This window comes from Thamnophis sirtalis, unplaced genomic scaffold, assembly GCF_051295495.1.
Source record: "Thamnophis sirtalis isolate CommonGarterSnake01/CBP01778 unplaced genomic scaffold, rThaSir2_p1.2 scaffold_5, whole genome shotgun sequence".
Lineage (NCBI taxonomy): Eukaryota > Metazoa > Chordata > Lepidosauria > Squamata > Natricidae > Thamnophis > Thamnophis sirtalis.
Genome location: NW_028261385.1, coordinates 55,845,376 through 55,868,156, shown reverse-complemented (window position 1 = coordinate 55,868,156; position 22,781 = coordinate 55,845,376). Strand labels below are relative to the sequence as shown.

Below are 22,781 nucleotides of genomic sequence, written 5' to 3'. Positions count from 1 at the left end.
AATTGTCTTCTCACCGTGCTATTTTTAAAAAAAATCACTTGGCTGATTGATAAAAGACTGTACAATTTCCCAATGAACACCCATAGGTGTCAGGCCATCTTGTGAGGTAATGGAATGGTGTTTAATTTACTTCAAACTGCTGTATATTGAACTGTATGGATTGCACACAAAGCAAACACTAAATGTGTGGCAGGAACTCTTGCACAGACAAGCCAAAAAATGTGTCTACAGCGTCCAACTATACATCAAATGCAATAATCCTGATACTTTCCAAAGTAAAACAAATAAAAGAGTGCTACATCTGCACTAGAGCTTAATTGCCTCTGCAATAATCCTTCATTGGTTTTCTAATCATATGAAAAATTATTCGAAGACCATTAAGAATCAGAAGGAAGAGTAAGAAACTGGATTCTCCATTTGTAAAACACGTTGCTGGTTTTAGAGTAGATGTTACTGTAAATTTGATTGATATGGCCTATGTATAATTGATCATTTTTATGATGGCCATAAGTTGAATCATGCAATTGTAAATCAAGTCACATAGTTGAATGTGCCAATCCAGGTTAATCAATGGTGGGTTCTACTAGGCTCTGCTGTAAAAATCTCAAATTGCAATCATGTGACCAATGATGCAATCTGTCATAAATGTGAGCCAGTTGTCAAGCACCTGAATTGCAATCATGTGACCATGGAGTGGGACAAAGTTTGTAAGTTCGAATTTGAGTCATAATTTATTTTTTCCTAAGACCATTATTAATTTGAACCATTGTTAAGCAATGGTTATTGGTCAAGGACTACCTGTATTAATTGCAACAAATTACAATTATTTTGTCACCAATTTCTTGTATACTATATGCCTGTAGACGTTCATATTCCCATTAATTACCTGTCTTTTCTCCAAATCCTCTTTAGACCCATTACAATTCAATGTTCAGTGTCTGCAATTCACAAAGTGTAGCCTTGAGCATTCTTGGTCCTATATTATTTTCTTTCTAAACATGTTAAAATGGCAAATATTCTGACTCAATAATACTTCAATACTGATGTTATCTAGCTCTATCAATTCAAACTTACTACATAAATATATACATACATACATACATACATACATACATGCATGCATGCATTCATTCATTCATACATAGATTCTTTTAAACAAGAATACTCAACATAAAGTAAGGAAATAAAAACAAATGAAAAAACAATGAAGAAAAAAGCAAAAAGTGCAAGAAAAGAAAAAAGTTGAAAAAGATGTGTGTGTGTGTGTGTGTGTGTGTGTGTGTGTGTGTGTGTGTGGTATTTGTGCTGATAAATAAATAAAGGGAGACTAGTATAGATCTATTTCAAGCTATTTAGCTCTCATCAGCTAGCCATACCCTTCCTGGGATTCGAACAATTAGCTTCCTCCCATAATTGGGGCATACCAGGGGTTGTGACACTCTCTCTCTCTCTCTCTCTCTCTCTCTCTCTCTCTCTCTCTCTCTCTCTCTCTCTCTCTCTCTCTCTCTCTCTCTCTCTCTCTATCTATCTATCTATCTATCTATCTATCTATACACACACACACACACACACACCAATCGGCTTCAAATATTACTCACAGCAATTGCAAGTATAAATATATTTTAATCTCTCTCTAAATTTACATCATGTTAATCTTCCTTCTATAATCTATCCCATCTCATCATCAAAACCATAAGTCACAAGTTCATTTTTTCATGGTTTACCCCAAAAAATTCATGAGGCAACCAGTCACCAATAAAAATAAATAATGTCTTTTCTCTAACCCAAAAAGTCAATTTATCCATTTCTGCAAGATCTGTCAACTTCACCAACCTTTCACAGTGCATAGTCTCAAATCCAAGCTTCTTTGCCTCCATCCAATACTACACTGCCCGATGGTTTGACTAATTCTTTTTGTTGAATGTTATTTTGCCGTAACAAATTAAGACAACCAAGACTAAACCCTTTAGATTTCTTTCTAAGCTTTTATGTTCAATTACTGCATCATATTGTATCCTTCTAACTGTATGTACAGCCCTAAATGTACCCATTTCCCCCTCTCTTTAGTTTATTTATAGTAAATCTATATTTAAGATATGGATTTCTTTCTACAGAGTGTAGCAAAGATGCAGTTCTTCTTCTTGTTCTCTCCACACAATTCTGATTCACCCATTCACCATCTCCCATATCATTACCATGTTCTCTCGCTTTGATTGTCACACCTTATGTCTTTTATTTTTATTAACTTCAAAAGACATCATCTTTAATACTTGCGCTAGCTTTTTCCTCTCTAACCCAGATTTTTATTACATACAATGTAATGTATATGCCAATTAATGAACAGCAGAATACTCAGGGGTAGGTTTCAAAAATTTTAGCAAGGGGTTCTTTTCCTGGTTGCTGAGTGGATGTAGCCATGGTGGGCATGGCATAGTCGACTCCTGCACCACAGCAGGGGGGGCATTTTTGCCCTCCCTGGACTCACAGCCTTTCTTTGAGCCTCCGGGATGGCGAAAACAGCCTCCCCAGGTTCCAAGGACCTCTGAAGGCTGGAAACAGGCCCGTCTCTGGCCTTCCCAAACTTCCAGTAGGCCCGTTTTTCTCCCTCCCGAGCTTCTGCGTGCTCCCTGCACTTACCTGCATCCATAATGGGCTGCGTGGGGACTCCTGAGAGGATTGGGGCCAGCCAGGAGTGGGATTTCGCAGTTCTTCAAACTGCACAGAATCTTAGATAGAGGTTCGCTCGAACCCCTGCGAACGCCCAGCAGCCCACCTCTGAGAATACTTAACCCATAAGCTTCTTGTTCCTTCTGTCAATTAATGAGCATTAATGATGCTCTGGAAAAAAACACCTCCAATTGAAATTCCTACAGGGTTTTTTTTGGAAAATATGCCTAGAAAGTATACTGGCATTTTCCTGTGCTTTCAGTGATATGTAGGTTTGATATGCTTTTATTGACTTTAGCCCAACCTTCACAGTGATATTATCATTATATGGAAAAGCTAAAATGTTCAGCTAGGAACACAGAGATTTTATTTTCACTACACTAGAAGCAGTGTTGTGATTATGCTCCCCAGGCTGGATGAAATTTAGTCACAATCTAAAACAAAACCATGATCTAATTCCAATGAATTAACAGAGCCACACATTCCCTTGCACTTTTTGAAACCTTCCTTCATATGGCTGCCTTGCTTCTTTAGATATTTTGTCTAGCAGGAGGATTTAATGTTGGTTTACCAGTCTACGAGAATCATATTTTGATTCTACTACTAGAATCAAAATATGATTTAACATAGAAGAGATACAAAACTCTGGTTTAAAGCCCCCACACTAAAATTCCAGAATGCTACATCAAAATGTTACATCAAGGCAAGAGGAAGAATTTCCAGCTTCCTAAAACACAGTTTAAGAATTTAAAACTGTCATCTGAAAAAAAAGCTTTTAAAAAATCACAGTGCCTGTACACCAAATCAACATGCTTTTGTCAACCAGTAAAAGATTGTACTTAGCAGTATGTGTAACAACTAACATAGAAATTGCTTCAATAAGTGTAGCTTTTATAGGACACCAGATTTAGCACAAAATCCAGATGATTGCCAAATGGAACAGTGTTTTCTGTTACAGTAGGACCTCACGTCCCGAATGGCTCAGACCATGAACAATTCGGGTGCCGACCAAAAAAATCCACTAAATGTTTCATTCAGTTCACAAACACATCTTTGGGTGCAGAATAAACACAGCCACGGTGATTTTCCCTGCTGTGGTGATTTCCCCTTCTGCACCATTTTGTGTGCGTGTGCGCATGAGCAGTCAATCTTGATTCTGGTCACAACCAAATCAGGTGACAACCGAAGTCCTGGAGTGGATTACGATCGCCACCTGAGGTCCCTCTGTACCAGTCCGCTGCCATCTAGTGGTTGTCCAGATTTTGCAGGACTTGCTTTCAGATATTTTTTACTTTTAGAAAAGACAATAAAAAGGCCTGTTTTCCCCCTGCTCAAAATATTTATGATAATAGCTTTACACAAAGTGGTTGTTTTTTTAAAACTATGACAACAGTCAGAAGCTCACATGTTTCAGAATCGTACTAACTTTACATTGGTTCCATTCTCTGTGATTGCTAACAATCTAAAGATTGGACAGAAATGCCCCACAAGGCTGAAAGGGCTCAGATGTTCCATGCTAATACTGTTAGTGCACATACTGAAATCCACCGAGGATGGACAATGAAGACAAATGAAACCAACATGAAACGAAACCCAAGTTCCCATTTGTATTTTAAACTGTGACTTACTTCCCAGAGATGCTGAGTATTTCTGGGTCCTCCTGTTTGTACCTTTTCTGGCAGAAGAAGAACTCCCTGGAAAGGTCCAATCCAAGTGCCCTGTTGAATCCTCTGGGCTGCACAGATGCCATAGGCCAAGCCAGGAACAGTGCTGGTGCACAGACATACTTCTCGTGGCAGATCCCGAAGCCACTCCGGAATCTCAGGGGGAGGAGCTGCCGCTGCTGCACTACTAGTTCCCACCAGGCGGCGCAAAGAGTGCAGAGGTCCATGCATGGGACATTCCCCATTTCGGTTATCGGCACACATGTCACACCCTGTGGAGAAAAACAGAATGGCAAATGCTAAAGGGCAGTTCTGATTTCTAGGCTAGCAAATAAGAATTCATCCACTACATTTTAGAGGCACATATCATAGGAAATACATAGGAATAGATTTGTTGGGCACTCTTGTTTGGAGCACTGATAAATAAAACACATGAAAAGAGTTTGGCCGAGTGGTGTATTAACAATTAAGCATACTAAACACGTGCTTAAGGCACCAGACCCAAAGGAGAGCACCAGAAAGTTGAGAAAGAAAGAAAAAACCAATGAAGATTTGTATAATATGTACAAAGAAGGGGAGGACCAAAATTTTTCAGTGCTTAGGGCACCAGTGAGCCCATTGGTTTGGCCAAACACTTTACCCCAAAATGTGGCAGAGATCGCTGTTCAAAATATGCCTGGACTGAGCAGAGCGAAAGGCAACCGAGTCCACAGTATGCATTCCCATAGATAGTGGAGCATTTATCTAGGATGGCATATGGCAAGCAGACGCATGGAGAAGTAGTATAGAAAGCTGTCCGGGGGCAGAAGCTTGCCATGCTTAGATATGATACAAAATATGCCTGTCACTTGCAATGGCAGAGGGGCCAATTGTCCCCCCTTTACTCAAAGAATAAAAATATTTGACTAGCTTTGCATCTAAACCAATTTATATGAAAGGAAGTTCTATTGACTGGAATGAGATTTATTTCCTTGGAAGCATACACTGGACAGCATCTTACTATCTTCCAACTGATTTGTGGATTAAAACTGAAGAGGTTTATTTTAATGAAGCATTCAACATTAAGGCCTGGTTCACACATGTAAATCACGATTTATGCGCTCATTATAATACACAAACCATGATTTATTTGGGACAAAGAATCACCCAAATTAAAGCTTTTCACACCCTGGGTTGCTTTTACAATTTTTGTATTATGTTTGACTCCAAAATGTTGCAGTACTAATTTGCATGTACCCAAAGGTATGATATTACTATTTCAGTTATGTTGGATTACAGTTAATATCTAATGAAGCATAAATATTATGCCACAAAACAAGGACTTTTTAATATTGGGGTGGTCTTCAAAATGATTGGTCCAAAAAGGCTAATGTTAAAGAATTTTTTAAAACCGCATGAAACCTTTTTATAATTCTCTTAGGAACTATATCCTGCAAAGCTGGTAGAACTATAGTTTTGCTAATTTATTATATTATGATTTTACTGTATGTGCTGTCATTATTATTCCTATTATTGATTTTGTATTGGCTTTTCTAGAATAGATTTCTATTAATTTGCAAGCTACACAATTCGCAAGCTATGGTTTATTGGATGTCTTGGAAAGCAACAAATTAATAATTTTATTAATACAAAACACTGCTGAAACAAATGACAACATCTTTATGTTACATTAAATTTTTAACTGAAAGAGAACATTATAAGGTTTTTTTTCTATTTCAAGTCAATAGTTTCCATGTTCTTTATATATTTTAAGTTCTGGACTCTCAAGAACATTGCTTATTCACAGAAATATATTTTTCAAATAAAATAACAATGAACTTCTTTGAATTAACTACAGTCCCTGGCATATTTTGGACATTAAAATACAATGAAAGGTTTCAAATGCTGTTCCAGAAATATATTCAAGAAGTAATGCTTGTTCTTTATTATTTACACAGCAATTCCTTTCACTCCAATAATTTTGCATCATATATATCTTGCAGCTAAAAATAAAACAAAAATATTCACCAGTTGGTTGGGCATTTGGTGGTCTAAACCATAAATTTGGAATAAATATGCATCCTGGAACCACAAGTAATAAACCTAGTCGAATTGACACAGTTTTCTTTCCTCCTGTGTCAAATAAATTTTAGTCAAGTTTAATGTTTCAACAGCACAAAAATCCTTTCTATCCAACACGGTTATCAATTATATAACTAAAATCTACCCTCTATTCTGCTGTTGCTAAACTAGCACCTACTATTTAGTTTCAAAATCATTTTCCAATAAATTGTTCAAAAGGTGAATATAAATTTCATTTTCTTTACACTCATCCAGATCAGCTCTCTACAAACCTGCATCTTCAAATCTGTCATATTACAATTCCATCATCCCCAGTCAACCTTCAGTAACTGGGTTGATTGGGAATAAACTTGCACATTTGCAAAGACCCAGGTTAAGGAGCATATTATAGATCTAGAAAAACATATACATTGAAATTTGAATAATCCTATAAAAATATGTTGTTTGAAAACAGTAATAAGTTCTTGGTTTTTGATGTCATTTTAGTTTCACATCCCTAAAATCCTGGTGGCCTCAAGTTGAAACGTCTGAATGCCGAACTTGCTTAAGTACACAAAAATAGGTATGGAATGCTATGGATCCCAATAGAAAATTCATTTGAAGAGGTTCATGTTTTTCAATCAATATATTCATGATCCAAGTACTGAGTCAGATCAATTTCAAATGCAACATTCTTGACCCCCAAGTTCTGAAACCATTTACATCTATCCATAGTGCAAACAAACTCTTGCAACATTTTCCCCCTCCACCCATCATGTCCTCATCAATGCTATCATCATGTACCATCATCTTCCTCCATCAGGAGGAAGACAGGTTTGATTCATCCTCACCTGCCAGCATTGAAGAACTGTTTTCCTCCTTCATTTGACATAGTCAAGGGCAAACTCAAAGTGTGTAAAACTTGTTAGTCTTTGGAAGGAATTTGAGTATTGGGCAGATACTACAAAGACAATAGGGTAGGACAGGATTCAACAGTGGAGACAACTACTTCATTTTGGTACAATTTTCTGCTAACTCAAGGATAAGTAGGTGAGGAAAGACCCATAAACCAGGGTGCTTACGATAGATGGATTCTTAACTCTAGAACACAAAATATATTTTCTTGGGCATTCTGTCCTTTCCTGCTTAACAGAATTCTTTAAACAGCAAAATAAAATGAAGTGGTGGACTTTCATAAATTTCCACAACTGGGGCCCATGACTTCACAAAAAAAGCCTTGTTAAGCATTTAAACTACAGCTTGGTGGGTCTGACATCCTACACATCCCGCAGCCAACTGGAGGATGGGAGGGACAGGGAAAGATTAAACGATCAAGGTTGTAGATTGTTCCCATTCCAACCTAATTCATTGCATTTATATGTAATGTAGGAAAATTTATATAGGAAAAAATTATGATTATACAAGCATTTCACTTTGCTATACCTAATAATTATCATTCCTCTTCACAAATAAGTTTCATGTATAACCCTCTTTACATGTTGAACTACTTGAAGTTGGTTTAATTGTTGGCTTTGATGAACTTTAAATCTATTTAAATTCCAGACCAAGAAAATATACTTCTATCCTCAAGGCCTTGTGCCATTGATTCTTTAGGACAATTTTCATTCCACATCAATCAAGGCCGATGTTCAATCTTTTGAATTTAGACTACTCTCCCTGAATGGAATATGAACAGGCAAAATAAATCCTGAAGCAAATGATACACACAAGAGCAAACAGATATATGGAAGATCCCAGACTTCCTTTCACTAGTTCACAGCAGCTATATTGTCACTGCTACCCGCTACCTTACATAGCTAGAAACACTTAGCCATTGGAAAGCTTTCTCTCTTGCCTGATGCCATGTTCTCTTCTCTCACAGTATTCCATGCTGCTGCATAAAACCTGGTTACATGCACTCTATGTACGAAAGATAGTTTGTCTATGAGCAGCCTCTGGGGATAAACTTAATCTGGATAATCAGAATATCTAGTGGCCAGAGGTAGTATGCCCTTAGCTTTGCACTTGTAATTCAGGAAAGGAAGAAACTGCAGAACTGTTTTTATTTATTATTCCTTTTTCAGAGACATTTGAACCAGATTCATACTACCTCTGGTCTGTAGATATCCTGATTACCCAGATTCAGCTTATGCCCAGAGGCTGCTCATAGACAAACTATCTTTCGTACATACAGTGCACCTAACCAGGTTTTGTGCAGCAGGATGGAAGATCCATCAAGATCCTAGATGGGGCAATCTTCCTGCATGGAATTTCTGTAATTATAATTTACGTATATTTTAGACATTTTCACTTGTAATCATAGGTGCCCTTGTATCTAATGTTAGTTGCAATTTATATTAAGTATGAGCCTCTGTAAAAGATGTTAGTTAGTTTTATAAATGTATTCTAACTTTGTCCAAAATGATTCTATTATCTACTAAGATAAATATAATTTACCAAGATAATAACTGCAGTATATGCAAGTAAATATGTTCCCATATGCAACAGAATCTACACATCTATTCAGAAGCAGAATTGCAGGTTTTATTTTTTTAAAGAAAAAGAGTGAGTAACCGTCAGGCTTTATTCTTATTATTTAGTAATAAGTCAGATAATTCAGCTAGCTAACATTTCTTCTTATTATTTTCATAATAATTCATAATTATTATTTTCATAGAACTGTTAATTCAAATATGACCCACCCCGTGTGTTTTGTAATATTTTTACATAAGATGTGATTTGGATTGAATTAATTTTTTTATACAATTAAATGATGTTAAAATGACCAAAAACAGGATAGAAACTTGGTATGTCTCAAGATATAGGATACGTATGGTCAAGATTTCAGTAACATTTCAGGGCAGACCCTTGATTCTAGAATAATTTGTTCTCTGCTGACAATCTTTTAGATGTGTAACCTCCTCCCAGCTTCCTGATTATTAATGGCTCTCTTGGAGACACCATGTCTACCAAGCAGCTTCAATTAAACGAAGCCAAAGCATCTTTTTGTTTTTTACTCTAACCATACAGTTTCAGGATCAAACTCTTATATTTAACATATAGAATCGCTCACATTTATGCACATGTGGTCTTCAAAACATCATATAAACATACAGTTCTGAGATGGTTATACATACTCGTTCTAAACACAGTTTTGGAAAGTTTTTTCTGAAGTGCTGCCCAAAAAGTAAAGATCAGCATTGCAAATTAGAGAGAACAAATTGTAGACTACATGCCAAGGAGTATTTTCCATTGCTAGGAATACATTTTACCTGGACAATTATGGAACTAAACTATATTAAAAAATTATTTGCTTAACTATTCAGTACAATTCTTACTTAATGTTTTCCACTATTCATAATAAGGTACAATAAACAGAAAGACAATATTGTTGTGGCCATATTTAATATTCTATTATAAATTATTACAAATGTTTTAATCATTTGCATTGAATTCTATCTACCGCTACAGCTCTTGCGTAAATTTATACAAGTGCAGCTTGATCGCTTGCTATATGTATTATATTCCAAAAAGTTTCTGAAACCAACTAACTCAATTATTGTCAGGGTACATTTCCAACTTGATTTAAGAATTGATCTATTAACACTTCAGAACTGTTTCATGTTTTACATGTTTGGGGAACATTTAAATGTCACGATTTAAATTATGTTTAAATGAACATAATGCAAAAATTACTTTTTCACCTTTTAAAGTTTAGCTGCAATTATAACATTATTTGATTAAATTCATACATATAATAGATCTAATAAAATCAATAAGCTGCATGTTAGCAACTTGCCCCATTTATTTTAACAATACTCTAAGTAACACAGTTTACATTTAATCATTGTTTACAGCTAAATCTCATTCAGATAAATGGATTATATTTCTACTGAAAAGATTAGGAGTCAAGATTTAAGATACACAGAAATCAATTTACATTCAAATCAGAGGCACTGGATTCCTTTGGCATTAACAGAACTTGAACCAGAGGATAAGTAGATGAAGTCTATGAATTGTATGCTTAGAAGCAAAAAGCACTCTAGCATATTCCATGGAGAATATGATTAGAAACAATGCAGCTTTATATATTACTCTTAAACACTTCAGGCACAAGACTATTTCATTAAAGTAAGTGTACCTGATAAAACCACAAATTCAACAATTTGTTTTCTCTAATGTGGATATTTATTCCATTTCAGGATAAATAATGTGCATGGCTATGGTTTACTTTTTTTTCTTTTTGCTAACATTGCACACATATAAAGCATTATCAGTTTTTGGATCTATTTACTAGAATTAAAGTGTTTACATATTAATTAATATATGTTCTGCCAATACAAACATTAATTTTTCCACCGCAAAGGAAAGAAAAGTAATCGTATTTTTTTTAAGAAATAAAGAAAAATTTAATTTTACAGAAGCAAACAACTAAGCTATTTACATATTATTGAATATAAGAAACATCAGGAGGAAAAGGAAATATAGTTTTCAGCTTAACTAGTCATATTTAAAAGGGGGAAAAAATAAGAGAGCAACCCCAAAATCCTGAAAATATTTATATTGCGTTTCATTCTGGTACATATGGAAGAAATACCATTATTAACAGAGCAAGTCTTTTAGAACATTGTTATTAGCGGTATAAAATATCCATATATAAGACTGTGTCTCATCTTTCTCTCAGAATTTATTGTTAAATTATGTTTACTTCAAGTACATCTAGTTTCAAGGGAGCAGTCTTTAGACCTCTATTCATCAGTTTCTGAAAAATGATTTAATCATTATCATCCATCTGAAAAAAAATTGTCACAACAAATCAGATATAAATAAAATAACCAAAAATATTGATGCAAATACAGCAAAAATATTCAAAAACAGCATTTCAAATTGTTTAATAAGGGCATGTAGAACATACAAGTATCTTCCCATGTTACAAACATCAAGCGATGTATTTCATGTAAAAATCCTTATTGGCTGTCTCTAATGTAAGCTTTCTAACAATTTGAAATTTTGTCTAAGATTATTGGAAAGAAATATCTGAAAATATTTTGAAATAATTCATATTACTTTTCTTTGACTCTTTTCCGGCAGGTGAAATTTTATCTTTCTGATTATAGGGAAATTATTAATAACAGTTTTATAGTGATCTACTTAAAAGGGAGAAATAAAAAGCACAATGTAGTGGATTGGAGATATTAGTAGTGGAAGTTTTTTGTTGATCAAATGTTATGGTTGGTTCTCCCCCTTTCCCCATTAATCAATTAATTTCCTGGATATAACAAGCATTAGGCTTTCTCAATTGTGAGGGTTTGTGAAGGGCAACCTTTTTTTTAAATGCACACTACTAACCTGAATATTATTCTTCAAAAGTAATAATGAACTCAACAAAAAGTATATATTCCAGTATTTAGGCTTTTTAAAATGCAGTCCTAAGGACACATAGCTGCAACTTTTACTGAACTCAGTTAAAACTTTTTCTAGTAACTTTTGCCATAGCTTTAAACATATAATACATACGTTATTCTTTCCTATAACAGAATAGAGCTCACAACAACCATTTTGCAGTAAGAATGTTCTCTCAATACTAGAAAACCTACACACAACAGTGTGTTTATATTCAAATCTAAATGCTCATTTATTAAATTTGATTTCAATAGAAAGCTTAGTTCTGTATACTGTTTCTATTTAACAGTATCTATTCCTCTTCTTCCTTGTCTCAAATACACTAATTGATGTTGTTTGAACATTCAACCTTACTCTCGTATAAATCTAAGTATATTGGTGCCAAAAGATTAAAAGTGAAAAACTAAGTTTTAATCTCTCAGTCTTAAGTAGATATATTACAGCCCAACAACCATCTAAAAGAAAAATCTATGTTGTTGCTATGCCAGGTGCCTACAGCTCAGTAAATCTGAAAGAGTTTGATATGCAAACTTCTATCTTGCAGCTGAGCTTCGGTGACAACCATACACTGATTTCACACGTGACACTAAAAACAAGCCAGAGATTCTCTCATGTTATAATTGCTGTTAAAACCTTGCTAACACTAAATAGAAACCGCAGGCCAATAAGTTTTAAATTATTACATTTTAAAATCTAACATATATTGTAGAGGGCGTAAATGTTCAGTCCATCGCATTAAACCAAAATAGTCCTAATCCAAAATTTAACATCCAACATATTTATTTCATTATAAGTACATTTAATGAGGTAGAGAGATTTAATGTCATCATAAATAAAGCAACATTTTTAGTTACTTAGATGAATTTCTATCTCACCAAATCTTTCAAAATGACACATAACAGGCAACTTTGAAGTATCTAAACAGGATGTTAACAAAAGATATCTATTTAATAATACGAAATATATGTAGCATGGGTTTAGCTATATCTTACTTCTACAAGAAGATATTAATGAAACAATCTCACGTGGTTCAAAGTATTTCATATAAATATTCAGTTAGATTATTTATCTGTGGGGGGAAGTGCTGTTAAAACTGAGGAGCTGTCATTTGGAATCCCTTCTGAAATTCCCACTATTTTTAGGCAGAACAGCATTACAATCAAGAACATAGGTTTTAATGACTGAATGTATTTGCATTATACAAAGCAATATGTGGGCCATCCCAAAAAATGAATTTGTTGTAGATCTGCTCCTGGATCAGCTCATCCCATCCTGGAACTCTTCAGATGTTTCAGCTGAAGTTCTTAACAATGTCTTACTTAGCATATAATGGATGATATTAAGGAAGTTTAACTGGATTTAAGAATGGTATGTATGAAGCAAAGGGAGGGGGAGAGAAGGGAAGGGAGAAGAGAAAAGAAATAGACAAAGAGAGAGAGAGAGAGAGAGAGAGAAGGGAGGGAGGGAGGGAGGGAGGGAGGGAGGGAGGGAGGGAGAGAGAGAGAGAGAGAGAGAGAGAGAGAGAGAGAGAGAGAGAGAGAGAGAGAGAGAGAGAGAGAGAGAGAGAGATTGGGGCATAGATGTGGCAATTTAATCGCTAGAAGAACTACACTTTGGCCAAAAGTACTTAGCTGTAGTGTAGCATCTTATCTTCCAGGCAATGTTAATCCCCATCAGTAGTGTTGTTCCAGTCTCAAGACTGATCTCACCCTTTTATCCATTCTAAAATATCATAAAATATTTTTGAAAGATGTAAAGAAGATGGTAAAAGGCAATTACACATTTTCAGTTTGGCCCAAGCAGACATTTTTATTTCTTTTCACTGAACGTATCTGTTTATTCATAGTTTCAGCTATTGCACGTAGACGTTTATTTATGAAATTAGAGTGGGGAAAGTATCCAAGCTACTTTTTTAATAGTATGATCCTAAGAATGATATAGATAAAAAAGGAATGCTAACATTTGCCATGATCGGTTCAATGAAATAAGAAAAATTAAGCCAGTCCAAATCTGCAATTCTACATGGTCTTTACCTACAGTAGACACCTGTTAGCCTTCTCTTTTGCCAGTTCCTTAAACTGATAATATGAAACATATTCCAGACAGTTTTGCCAAATCATTTTGGTAAGATGAATAAAGATGCCTCCTGCTCCATTTTAATAAAGTTGCTTGAAGAGGGCACTAAAGAATGTCATATGAGCTGCTACACTCAAAACTGCATCAATTTTAGCATTTTCAAACTCTTTTGGTATTGCACTTTTCTGTACAACCTAGATCCTCAGAGATGGTTGCATTAGAGTTATACGATTGCATTAATCTAATTTGTACCAACATATAATTGTACCTTTAGCATTTGTATCTTGGTTTTAATAGGTTTTAAAAGAGATTTTGGTCCTTGGAGCAATTACTCAGAGAAAGTTTTGGAAATATCTTGTGAGATGCAATTAGGTTTTCTTGCACATGAGTTAGTTATTTGAATCCTCTTCCTACATATTAATACTAATATAGTTGCTACTAATCATGTTATAAATAAACCTTAATTATTAAATTTCAGGCCTATAACCTACAATTTTATGTAAGCAATGTAAGTTATATAGATTATTACATAATTCAAACCGACTTTGTGTTTTGGGGGTCACATAGGCCTCTCTCGCGCAAAAAACAGCCATATAAAAATGTATCACAGCAGGTGTGGACTAACCCTTGAAAATATTAGCGCCAAACAGCTTTAGTGCAGTTAGAATCTGTAATCAACACATTGAGAAATAATAACAGCAATGGTGATTATTAATAAAAGCAGTAACCCTAAGTCACAAATCAACCTTGAGTTTTCACTTGAAGCCCAACTAATCAGGCTCAGGCTGAAGATAGCCTACTTCAGATACATTATGGGAAGACCTAGCTCTCTAGAGAAGGTTTTGAAGTTGGGAATGGTGGAAGGAAAGAGAAGAAGACAACTAGTAACAAGATGGACTCAGTTGTGATGGGCACGCCATTGAAATAAACGATGTGAGGGATAGATGATAATGAAGAAAATGTATAGGTAAAAGTCAACAATGTACTGATGGCATGTTTTCATCACCACCATCACTGTTTCAAATAAAGTTATGCCTTTTTTTCCCCCCAGAGATAAAAACAGTCAAATGCATCTTAGTTACCCAACCCAATAAAGGTGACCCAAGCCTCATTCCCAGAAAGGTCTTCTTGCCATCTAATGGCCCTGATGCCCTTGAACGCTGCAACTTTTTCTCCAAGTGGAGCCCAAGTCCCCAAACTCTAAGACCAAATGGAAAGTAAGCCACACTTTCACCTGCTTCTCCCCAAGTTCTCACGCTCCAGCGGTCTTCATCCCAGAGAGGAGCAGGCAAGTAGGGGGCGGCCCTGCTTCTCTCTTCTCTTTGCTTGCCTGCCTCCCCCCCCCATTCGGATTTCCCACCTGGCAGCAGGTGACTATCCCCCAGCCTTGACCCCTCTCTGGGCGCCTGACAGATGAGCCACGGACAGGCACATTAGAGTCACCTCCTGAGCCCAGTCTGCAGCCAGCCTCATTGATTACCACCCAACTGAGGGGAGGGAGGAGGGCAGCCACGCGCATCTGCCTTCGAGTAAGGAAATGCGCAGAGATTGAGAAGGCGGAAAGCTCAGGGAATCGGCAGAAGAAGAAAGGAAGCGATCGACTGCCCGACAGAATCTAGAAGCTGTTTGATGAATCTTTTCCTCCACTGAGACCATCCCCTACATTTCTTCCAATCCAAGAGACCCCCAATAAACTCAGTAGGACTTCTGCAAAAAAAAAAAAACACCCCACCCTGCATTATCCTGGGTTTGGTTGCACCTTCGAATGTACGCATCTTTAGATCCACACGCTCGTTAAATCGAGTGTCTGATTCGGTCAGATTAAGAGTAGAACGAAAATAGGCACCATTTTCTCTCTCTCTCTCTCTCTCTCTCTCTCTCTCTCTCTCTCTCTCTCTCTCTCTCTCTCTCTCTCTCTCTCTCTCTCCTCCTCCTCCTCTCCCTCCCTGCCTCCTTCCTCCTTTCTTCCCTCTCTTTCCCTCTCCCTCTCTTGTTTTGCAAAGCAAATTATAAAATAAAATAAATCCAAGGTTTTTTTGAGTAGAATAATTGAAAAGACAAGATTGTTCAGTCTGGGACAAGTTTAAACTGCTACCGGCTTTTGCATATATATATATATATATACAGTATATTCCTTCGATCGCGTGTAGGAAGGAATTAAATTTCAGTGTCAAGTATCAGAAGGTTAGGAGAATATTGTGTGTAGATAAACCTTGCCACCCCTTGCCCCTGGGGAAGCCCCATACACAATGTGGAGATGATGAATGGGCATTGGGAGAGGAGATCGAAGCGAGGGCCGTCTTGCCTCAACTCTCTCCTACAAAACTATAGGGCAATTAATTGTGCCTTGTCCCCTCATCCTTCATCTCCTTGTGGCACATATCGATGGAGATTACTGCTGATGGACCATTTTATCACCTTAAATAAACAGTCACCACCTCTTCTAACCTCAATCTAATATACGCGAGTCCTCTTCGTAAAAGGTGCCGCTCCTGATGGGGGAGAAAACAGAAGGCTGGGAAAAATAGCTACAGCACGTTAAAGATATGATGGCAATTGAGGGAAATATACGCACCGTAGATATATATACGTCGAGGTTTAACCCCAAGAGGCTCCTGTTCGCCCCCCCCCCCCCGCTTGCCCTCTAGGCTAGGAGTGTGGCAAAAGACGCTGGCCAGACAGACGGCTAAATGCGCGGAAGGGGGCGGGCTGTTGAACCTGCCGGTTCGTTTCACACGTTGCAGAGCGCGGCGAGGGGCAGAAACGTCCCTTCTTTTGTTTTTCAACCTCCGGAGAGGAATGGCAGGGAGGGAGCGAAGATGCGCTTGAAAACTACTTCAAGAGCATCAAAGCATGAATTGGGAGACAGTTGTAAAGGCGCGTTGTCTCTTTGGCTCTGCCTTAATTAAGGAATTTCAACTCCATAAACTGTTCTCAGTTTAAGAACGGAAAGGTGGGTGGCTTTCTTGGACTTATAGTAATCAGTAAGCAACTTAAAGATGGGGTAGAAATAATTGCGCTGCGTCAAAAATGTTTTGTCTGAGTTTATTGCTTATTAGCAAATCTTAGGATAGGAAACCTTCCACTTCCTAAAAGAACCGAACTCGCGTGGACGCCGTGAAAGAGAAAAGGACCTGAATTTTATTCATCTCCAGCAAAACCGCCCTTACTCAGAAACTTTGGGGGTGCATTGAACCTTTTACAACGTCAGACCCAGATCGTTTATTTCACCGAATCCATTCCACTCCCAATTCTCTCCATGGGCTGTGATCTTCGTGCTAGAATATTTCTGCTAGAAACAGCAAACCTTCGGTGTTTGAAAAAATAAATAAATAAAAATCAATCTGTCCGAGCAATATCTTATCCACGTTAACCTCAAATTAATTTATGTCAAGAACTGGAAATTCCTAAGTGCCCAAGGCAAGTGTCTATTTATCTGGAAGTCGATGTATAAGTGAAGTAATGATGGTTTAAGTTTTTTTAAAGTGTGAAATTGTAAATTAGCTGCTATTCGTGTTATGGAATCATTGCCACGCAGCAAAAACAAATGCCTCACAACAGAAACCTATGAAGTTATATACCATCATGCCATTCTCAATTTCATATATTAATGTCAATAATAATAAATAGCATGATATTATAATGGATAGTGATGATATGGGGGATATTATGAGTATGTTAACTAGTATTAATCTAGAATGAAGCACTGCAACTTTTCCCTCTTCTTGCACTACAAACTTAATTAAATTTAGCATTCCAGTTTGTATTTTGCCTGGAAAGCATTTAAGCTGAATAGTGTTACTGACAGCTGGATTTGTATCCTAATTAAGCGAAATATTGGAACTCAACTCAACTCATTAGGGCTTAGACTCCATCCATGGAGTAAAGAGCCACTAAAATTAGTAAATGTGTTTTGGGTAAGAGTGCTAAATGACAATCCAATAAGTTGCTTTAACTGGGCTAAGGGTGACCAAAAAAATATGTGCTTTGCAATAGTCAGGACAAGATTAATGGTGGGGAATAGGGCAAGCAAATGAAGGCACCATCAACACTCACAAGTCCTTGTGTTAGAGACTAGACTAGCCCCCCTCTCCCAAAATTTCTGACTTTTTGACCCAGGACTTCTAAATGCCTAACTAGGTTTTTATTTAGATACAGTCTCCAGTCCCTGCTAGAAACCTGGGTAGTTTGAGAAGTATTCAATAGAACTCGTGTGTTGCGCTTGCTACTAAATGGAGCGGGTGGCACCTACGTCCAAGCGTTCTTGTTCCGAGCAATGGGCACATTCGAACAGGACCGGACAGGACACGAAATGGGGGAAACAAAACAGCGAAACAAAAAAAAAAGGATATTCATTCATTTGGGCACCGGAAGGACCGGTTGCGGGAGGAGATGAAGGAGAAAGAGAGGGGAGCTCTCGGCTGTAGTATATCTACTCTAGCGGCCTTCGCGGCAAGGTACCCTCTCCCCAAGTTAGGTTCCTTCAAAGAACAAGCGCCAGCTCCTTCGCAGCAGATCGCATTTTCAGCCACAGTAGAGACGGACCACACCGCCCAGTCTTGCTCCAGTCTTTTGACGGTGCCTAGACGCCCCAGTCTTTTGATGGGACAACCCCTCCCCCCAGTTTTTTTATGGCCCCTAGTCTCCAGCCGGAGAAAGAATTTGGGACCCCTTCGGACTACACAGAACAGACATACCCGGCGACGAAGTTGTGGTCGCAGGGAATGAAAAGGAGTGGGGAGCTCGAGGTTCGAGTATCGACGGCCCGATCCACCAACAGCCTCAACTCAGGACTCTAAGACTTGGCCCAATGATCGGAAGGAAGTCCTCTCGACATACAGACATTTTCAGGGAGGGAAAGAGAAGGGCCGGGTCGAAGCCGAGGTTCGGGTTCAAGGGACGGGGGAGGGCCGGAATGGGTTGGCGCGGAGTGGATCTGGAGCCTAAACCCGCCCCACGTGTGGAGCTGAGCTCCACTGCCTAGATCGAGCCACCCTTTGGAGCGACCGAAGGCCACCTGGCGGCTCTCTGGGAAGAATGGCGCGACTTTAGAAAAGAAAAAAAAAAACTTAATTCTGGACAAAAAGAGAAGAGTCCCAGTTCGATCCCAGGAAGCGGCTTTTCTTTTCTTTCTTTTTTTCTTTTAAATTCATCACCTTGCTCTTTAGAAGCCCCTTTCTCTCTCGAATTACCGATTTCGGTCTGCGAGAAGTAAAGCCACGATATCTACGGTGGCAATTAAAAGCGCCTCTCGGAGTCTCTTAATTTATGACGCCAATAATTTATGGGAACGCTTCCTCGCGCTAACCTCCCTGCACTTCTTGGGGAAAAGCATCCGCTGCACCATCAGGGAATACGCAACAAGGCAGGATCGGAAGATGACTCCCTGGGAAATGCTGGAAACGGATCCAAACTGACGCCTCGCTTTCAGAGGAGGCGTCAGTAAAAAGAGAACGGCTAAGATTACAATATTCCATTGAGTGCGGGAGAAGAAAAAGATCTAGCACTGTGCTCTTCTCCTCTTCCTAAATTTAGAGTAAACATAGGTCGGATTTGGCTCACTCTGCACTGCGGAGCCCTATGCAACCTGGGGTTTACTTCCAAGTAGACAGTTTCAATTCTCTGACCTCGAAAGACATTTGTTTTTATGTAAATTCAATGCTAGTATAACCTTGTTAATACAATAAGCTATATGGGAAATTTCTGTAACTTTGGAAAGGAAGTTTTTGTTTCAAGTGCAAATATCTGTTTGCGTGATTGCTATTTTTCTGCCCCACCAACTTGGCTATTTAAACCATAATTTTTAGAACTAAATTGATGAGGTTTCTAATGCTGAAATTAAAGTATTCTTACTCAGACTTTACATAGATTCTTCTGCCACACAGATCTATACCCATTCAAGCCCCAAATAAAATTAATTACTCTCCTAACTTGATTGTATTTGTTTCCATGGAAATACAGTGAAGGTGTAAGTCGTACAGTTTGAAGCAAAATGTTTCACTGGACTGAAGAACAACTAACTTAAAATACTACAGATAAGAAGAAAGGAAACCTACAACTCTATTGTACTTTTTCTTGTATATTTTTTCACATATTATTTATAGGCTTTCATTTTGTTGTCATTTAAGATAACTAAAAAGATTTTTTTAAATTTTAAACACCATCCGTAGTGCAAGCAAATGCAGCACAAATCACAATTCTGGGGGTGGGGAAAGGTGTTCTGTCAAAATCTGTATTTTGGGAGGTGGGGGAGAAAAATTATCAAAAAAGAATTCACCCTTGTTTTCTGCAAAATAAATATTACTCCTTTAATTTAAAATTTGAAATTCCTATTGAGTTTTGAGCCTCAATTATACTTCTGACATTTATACTTTTGAAAACTAACTTCCTATGAAATGGCTTGGACACTAAGTGAGGAAAACTCAGAAAACCTTGATGTTAAATGAAATGAGCAACAGTGAAAGGTATATGATATTTCCAAACAAGACCTTGAAAAAAGTAAAATTTCTTCCTCCTTGACTGTATTATCGATATCCTTAGTCTTTCCAACTCTCTTGCTACACCATTAAGAAGAAAACCTTAAAAGTAAATAAAATTAAATAAAACCACTCATTTTCAAGAAAGTTACAGTAAGGTAAAGCTTTGATAAACAACCTACTAGGGGATAACTATGTTTTCCAGACACTTGTGGCAAAAAAATGTTGTTCAAGATTTAATTTAAGCTTACTTCTTTACTTCATGAAACTTTGGAAAAGGGAGTCCCGCTGCTGCGTTGAACAAGGAGCACTGCAAAATGCAAAGCTAGAAGCTTCTTTCGGACCTGCTCAATTTAAAATAAACTGTAGGCATATTTGAGATACCTGGGAGATTTAGTCCCATGCCTCTCATTTAAGAGAGGATTTGGGGTGGTCCTCTATGCTAGAGATTCTGATTATGATCTTGCTGCCTGCAATTCCCTACCAGCCGATTCGCACAAAATCGGCAAATTGATTCCGGAGTAAAAACTTGTGCAAGTTTGCCACAGAGCTCGGTGTGTGGAGGAACAAATTCGGATGGGAGGAGGCCTCAAAGCACTTGAGAAAAGAAAGGGCCCCATCCATGCCTAGAGAAAACTCGGTGGGTACGTACGATTGTTGGGGTCCCCGGTGTGCTGGTTGAGGGGAATGATCTCCATGCGCTGTTGCCCGTAGAGGTAATAGTCCAGTTCTTCGGCCGTGCAGCGAAACCTGGACGCCGCCCTTTCGCTGCACTTGGCCAGGCTGCCGCCGCCGCCCCCTCCCAAGTCCTTGGTCTGCAAGAGCGAGACCTGGGCTCCCGTCGCGGGATCGGAGCTTTGGATCGGCCCAAAGACAGGGATCTGCGCCATCGGCAGCGAAGTCAAGCTGGCCAGGGAGGCGACGGCGCACGAAGATGGAGCGGACGAAGGAGTGGAAGAAGAGGAGGACGAGGAGGAAGACGAGGAGGACGAGGAGGCGGACGAAGAGAGAGACGCCGGGAGCTGCCGGAGGTTGTCACAGGTTGGGTCGAGGACTCTTTCGGGCGCCTGGAGAGGGTGGCCCAGCAGCCCCGCGCCACCTTTCAGTTGGCTGCTGGGTGGGAAAAGCTGCTGCCAGTGTTGGAGGTAAGCCGGGTCCACCTTGAGGAAAGCTGATCCGCCGGGGTCGCCGGACTTCAGCATCTCTGCGAGCCTGGGGGGGGGGGGGGGGAGGGAGAGCTGAGAGGTTCTGCCGGGATTTTGGTCACCCAGGTGGGTCTCAGTCCACTGGAAAAGTGCGGGCAGGAGAGAAGCGTGGCTCTTTTACTGAGCGCTTACCCGAGATTTCCCCCAGGCGCAGAGCCTGACAGGACAGAATCCCCCCCCCCAAATGTCACGGGGGAAGGAAAGGGGGGAGGAGCCCGGGGGCTTTGACCTCTCTCCTCTCCCCCCCTTCACCCCAAAACTTCCCCTCCTCTGGGTTGCAGTTATCCGCTTTATTCCCTCCGTCTTTCCCTCCGCCCTTCCGCGCATCCTACCTCATCCCTCGACCCGACCTCTTCCTTTCCAACCGAGGGAGGCTACCCCCGCTCCTCCCCCCCCACATCCGAAAAGCGAAGGGAAAAGAAAGGCGCCGAAGCAGCTAATCTCCAGGCAAGCAAGGAAACCCCCTGGCCAGCTCCGCAGCGTCCCGGCAAGAAAGTTGCCTGGCGGGAAGCTAACTTCCTCCGATCGTGGTCAGGAAGCCCAGCGGCCGGATGGGCAAAGGCATTCCCCCTCCCCGCCCCGCCTGGGGATGCCGGCTGCCGGGCCTCTCCTGCTGTACCTGAGGTGCGCGAAGGAGGAAGAGAAACTCCCCGGGGTCCAAAAGAGGCGAAAAGGAGGAAGGAGCTCGATTCCCGACCACCTGGGCCTGGAGGGAGATGAGAAGCAACGGGAGCTGGGGGGGGGCGGTTAACCCGGCAAGGGAGAGTCCGGCTGGGCTCTGGGCTGGCTCGGCGCGCTCTTGGCTGTGGTTGCTCGGCGGAGACGGCTGGGCTCCGCGCAGTTCAGCGAGCTGCTGGCCGCCTTTGGGCGAGACACGTGGGTTTGACGACAGCACCAAACACGAACGCGGGGGGGGGGGGCAGTGGAGGGGGGCGGGAGAAAGTGCCGGATCTGGACCGAGAAGCCCCGCGATCCTTTCCCAGCCCTCCTCCCCTCTATCTCCCCCCCCAAAAAAAGCCCGCACAAAGACGCGCGTGCGCGCGCATCCATCCCGCTTCGTGTGGGTTGGGGTGGGGGGAAGCGGCTGAAGTTGCGAGCGTGCGGAGCCGAAAGGGAAAAGGCTGCCGCCGTTTTTCCTTCGCAAGTTTTCGAGGTGGAAGCCGGGGAGGCGGACACGCGGACGGCACGCGGAGCTGCTGGAGGCAGCTCGGCCGCCGCTGGGGGCTTTCTCGGTTCCGGAAAGTGAGCCA

General features: G+C 39.7%; 1 protein-coding gene across 1 annotated transcript in view; it reads right to left on the bottom strand.

The window, feature by feature from the left end:
• The window catches only part of PRDM6 (PR/SET domain 6), a 90,153-nt gene extending 67,935 nt beyond the window's left edge, over positions 1–22,218 (bottom strand). The window contains exons 1-3 of the mRNA XM_087715102.1: positions 22,151–22,218; positions 20,979–21,538; positions 4,296–4,603 (exon numbers count right to left, since the gene is read on the bottom strand). Of these exons, the coding sequence (XP_087571228.1) occupies positions 4,296–4,603; positions 20,979–21,528 (858 nt within the window). The 5' untranslated portion in view covers positions 21,529–21,538; positions 22,151–22,218. The remainder of the gene's footprint in view (positions 1–4,295; positions 4,604–20,978; positions 21,539–22,150) is intronic.
• Between the last annotated feature and the right edge of the window lie 563 nt (positions 22,219–22,781).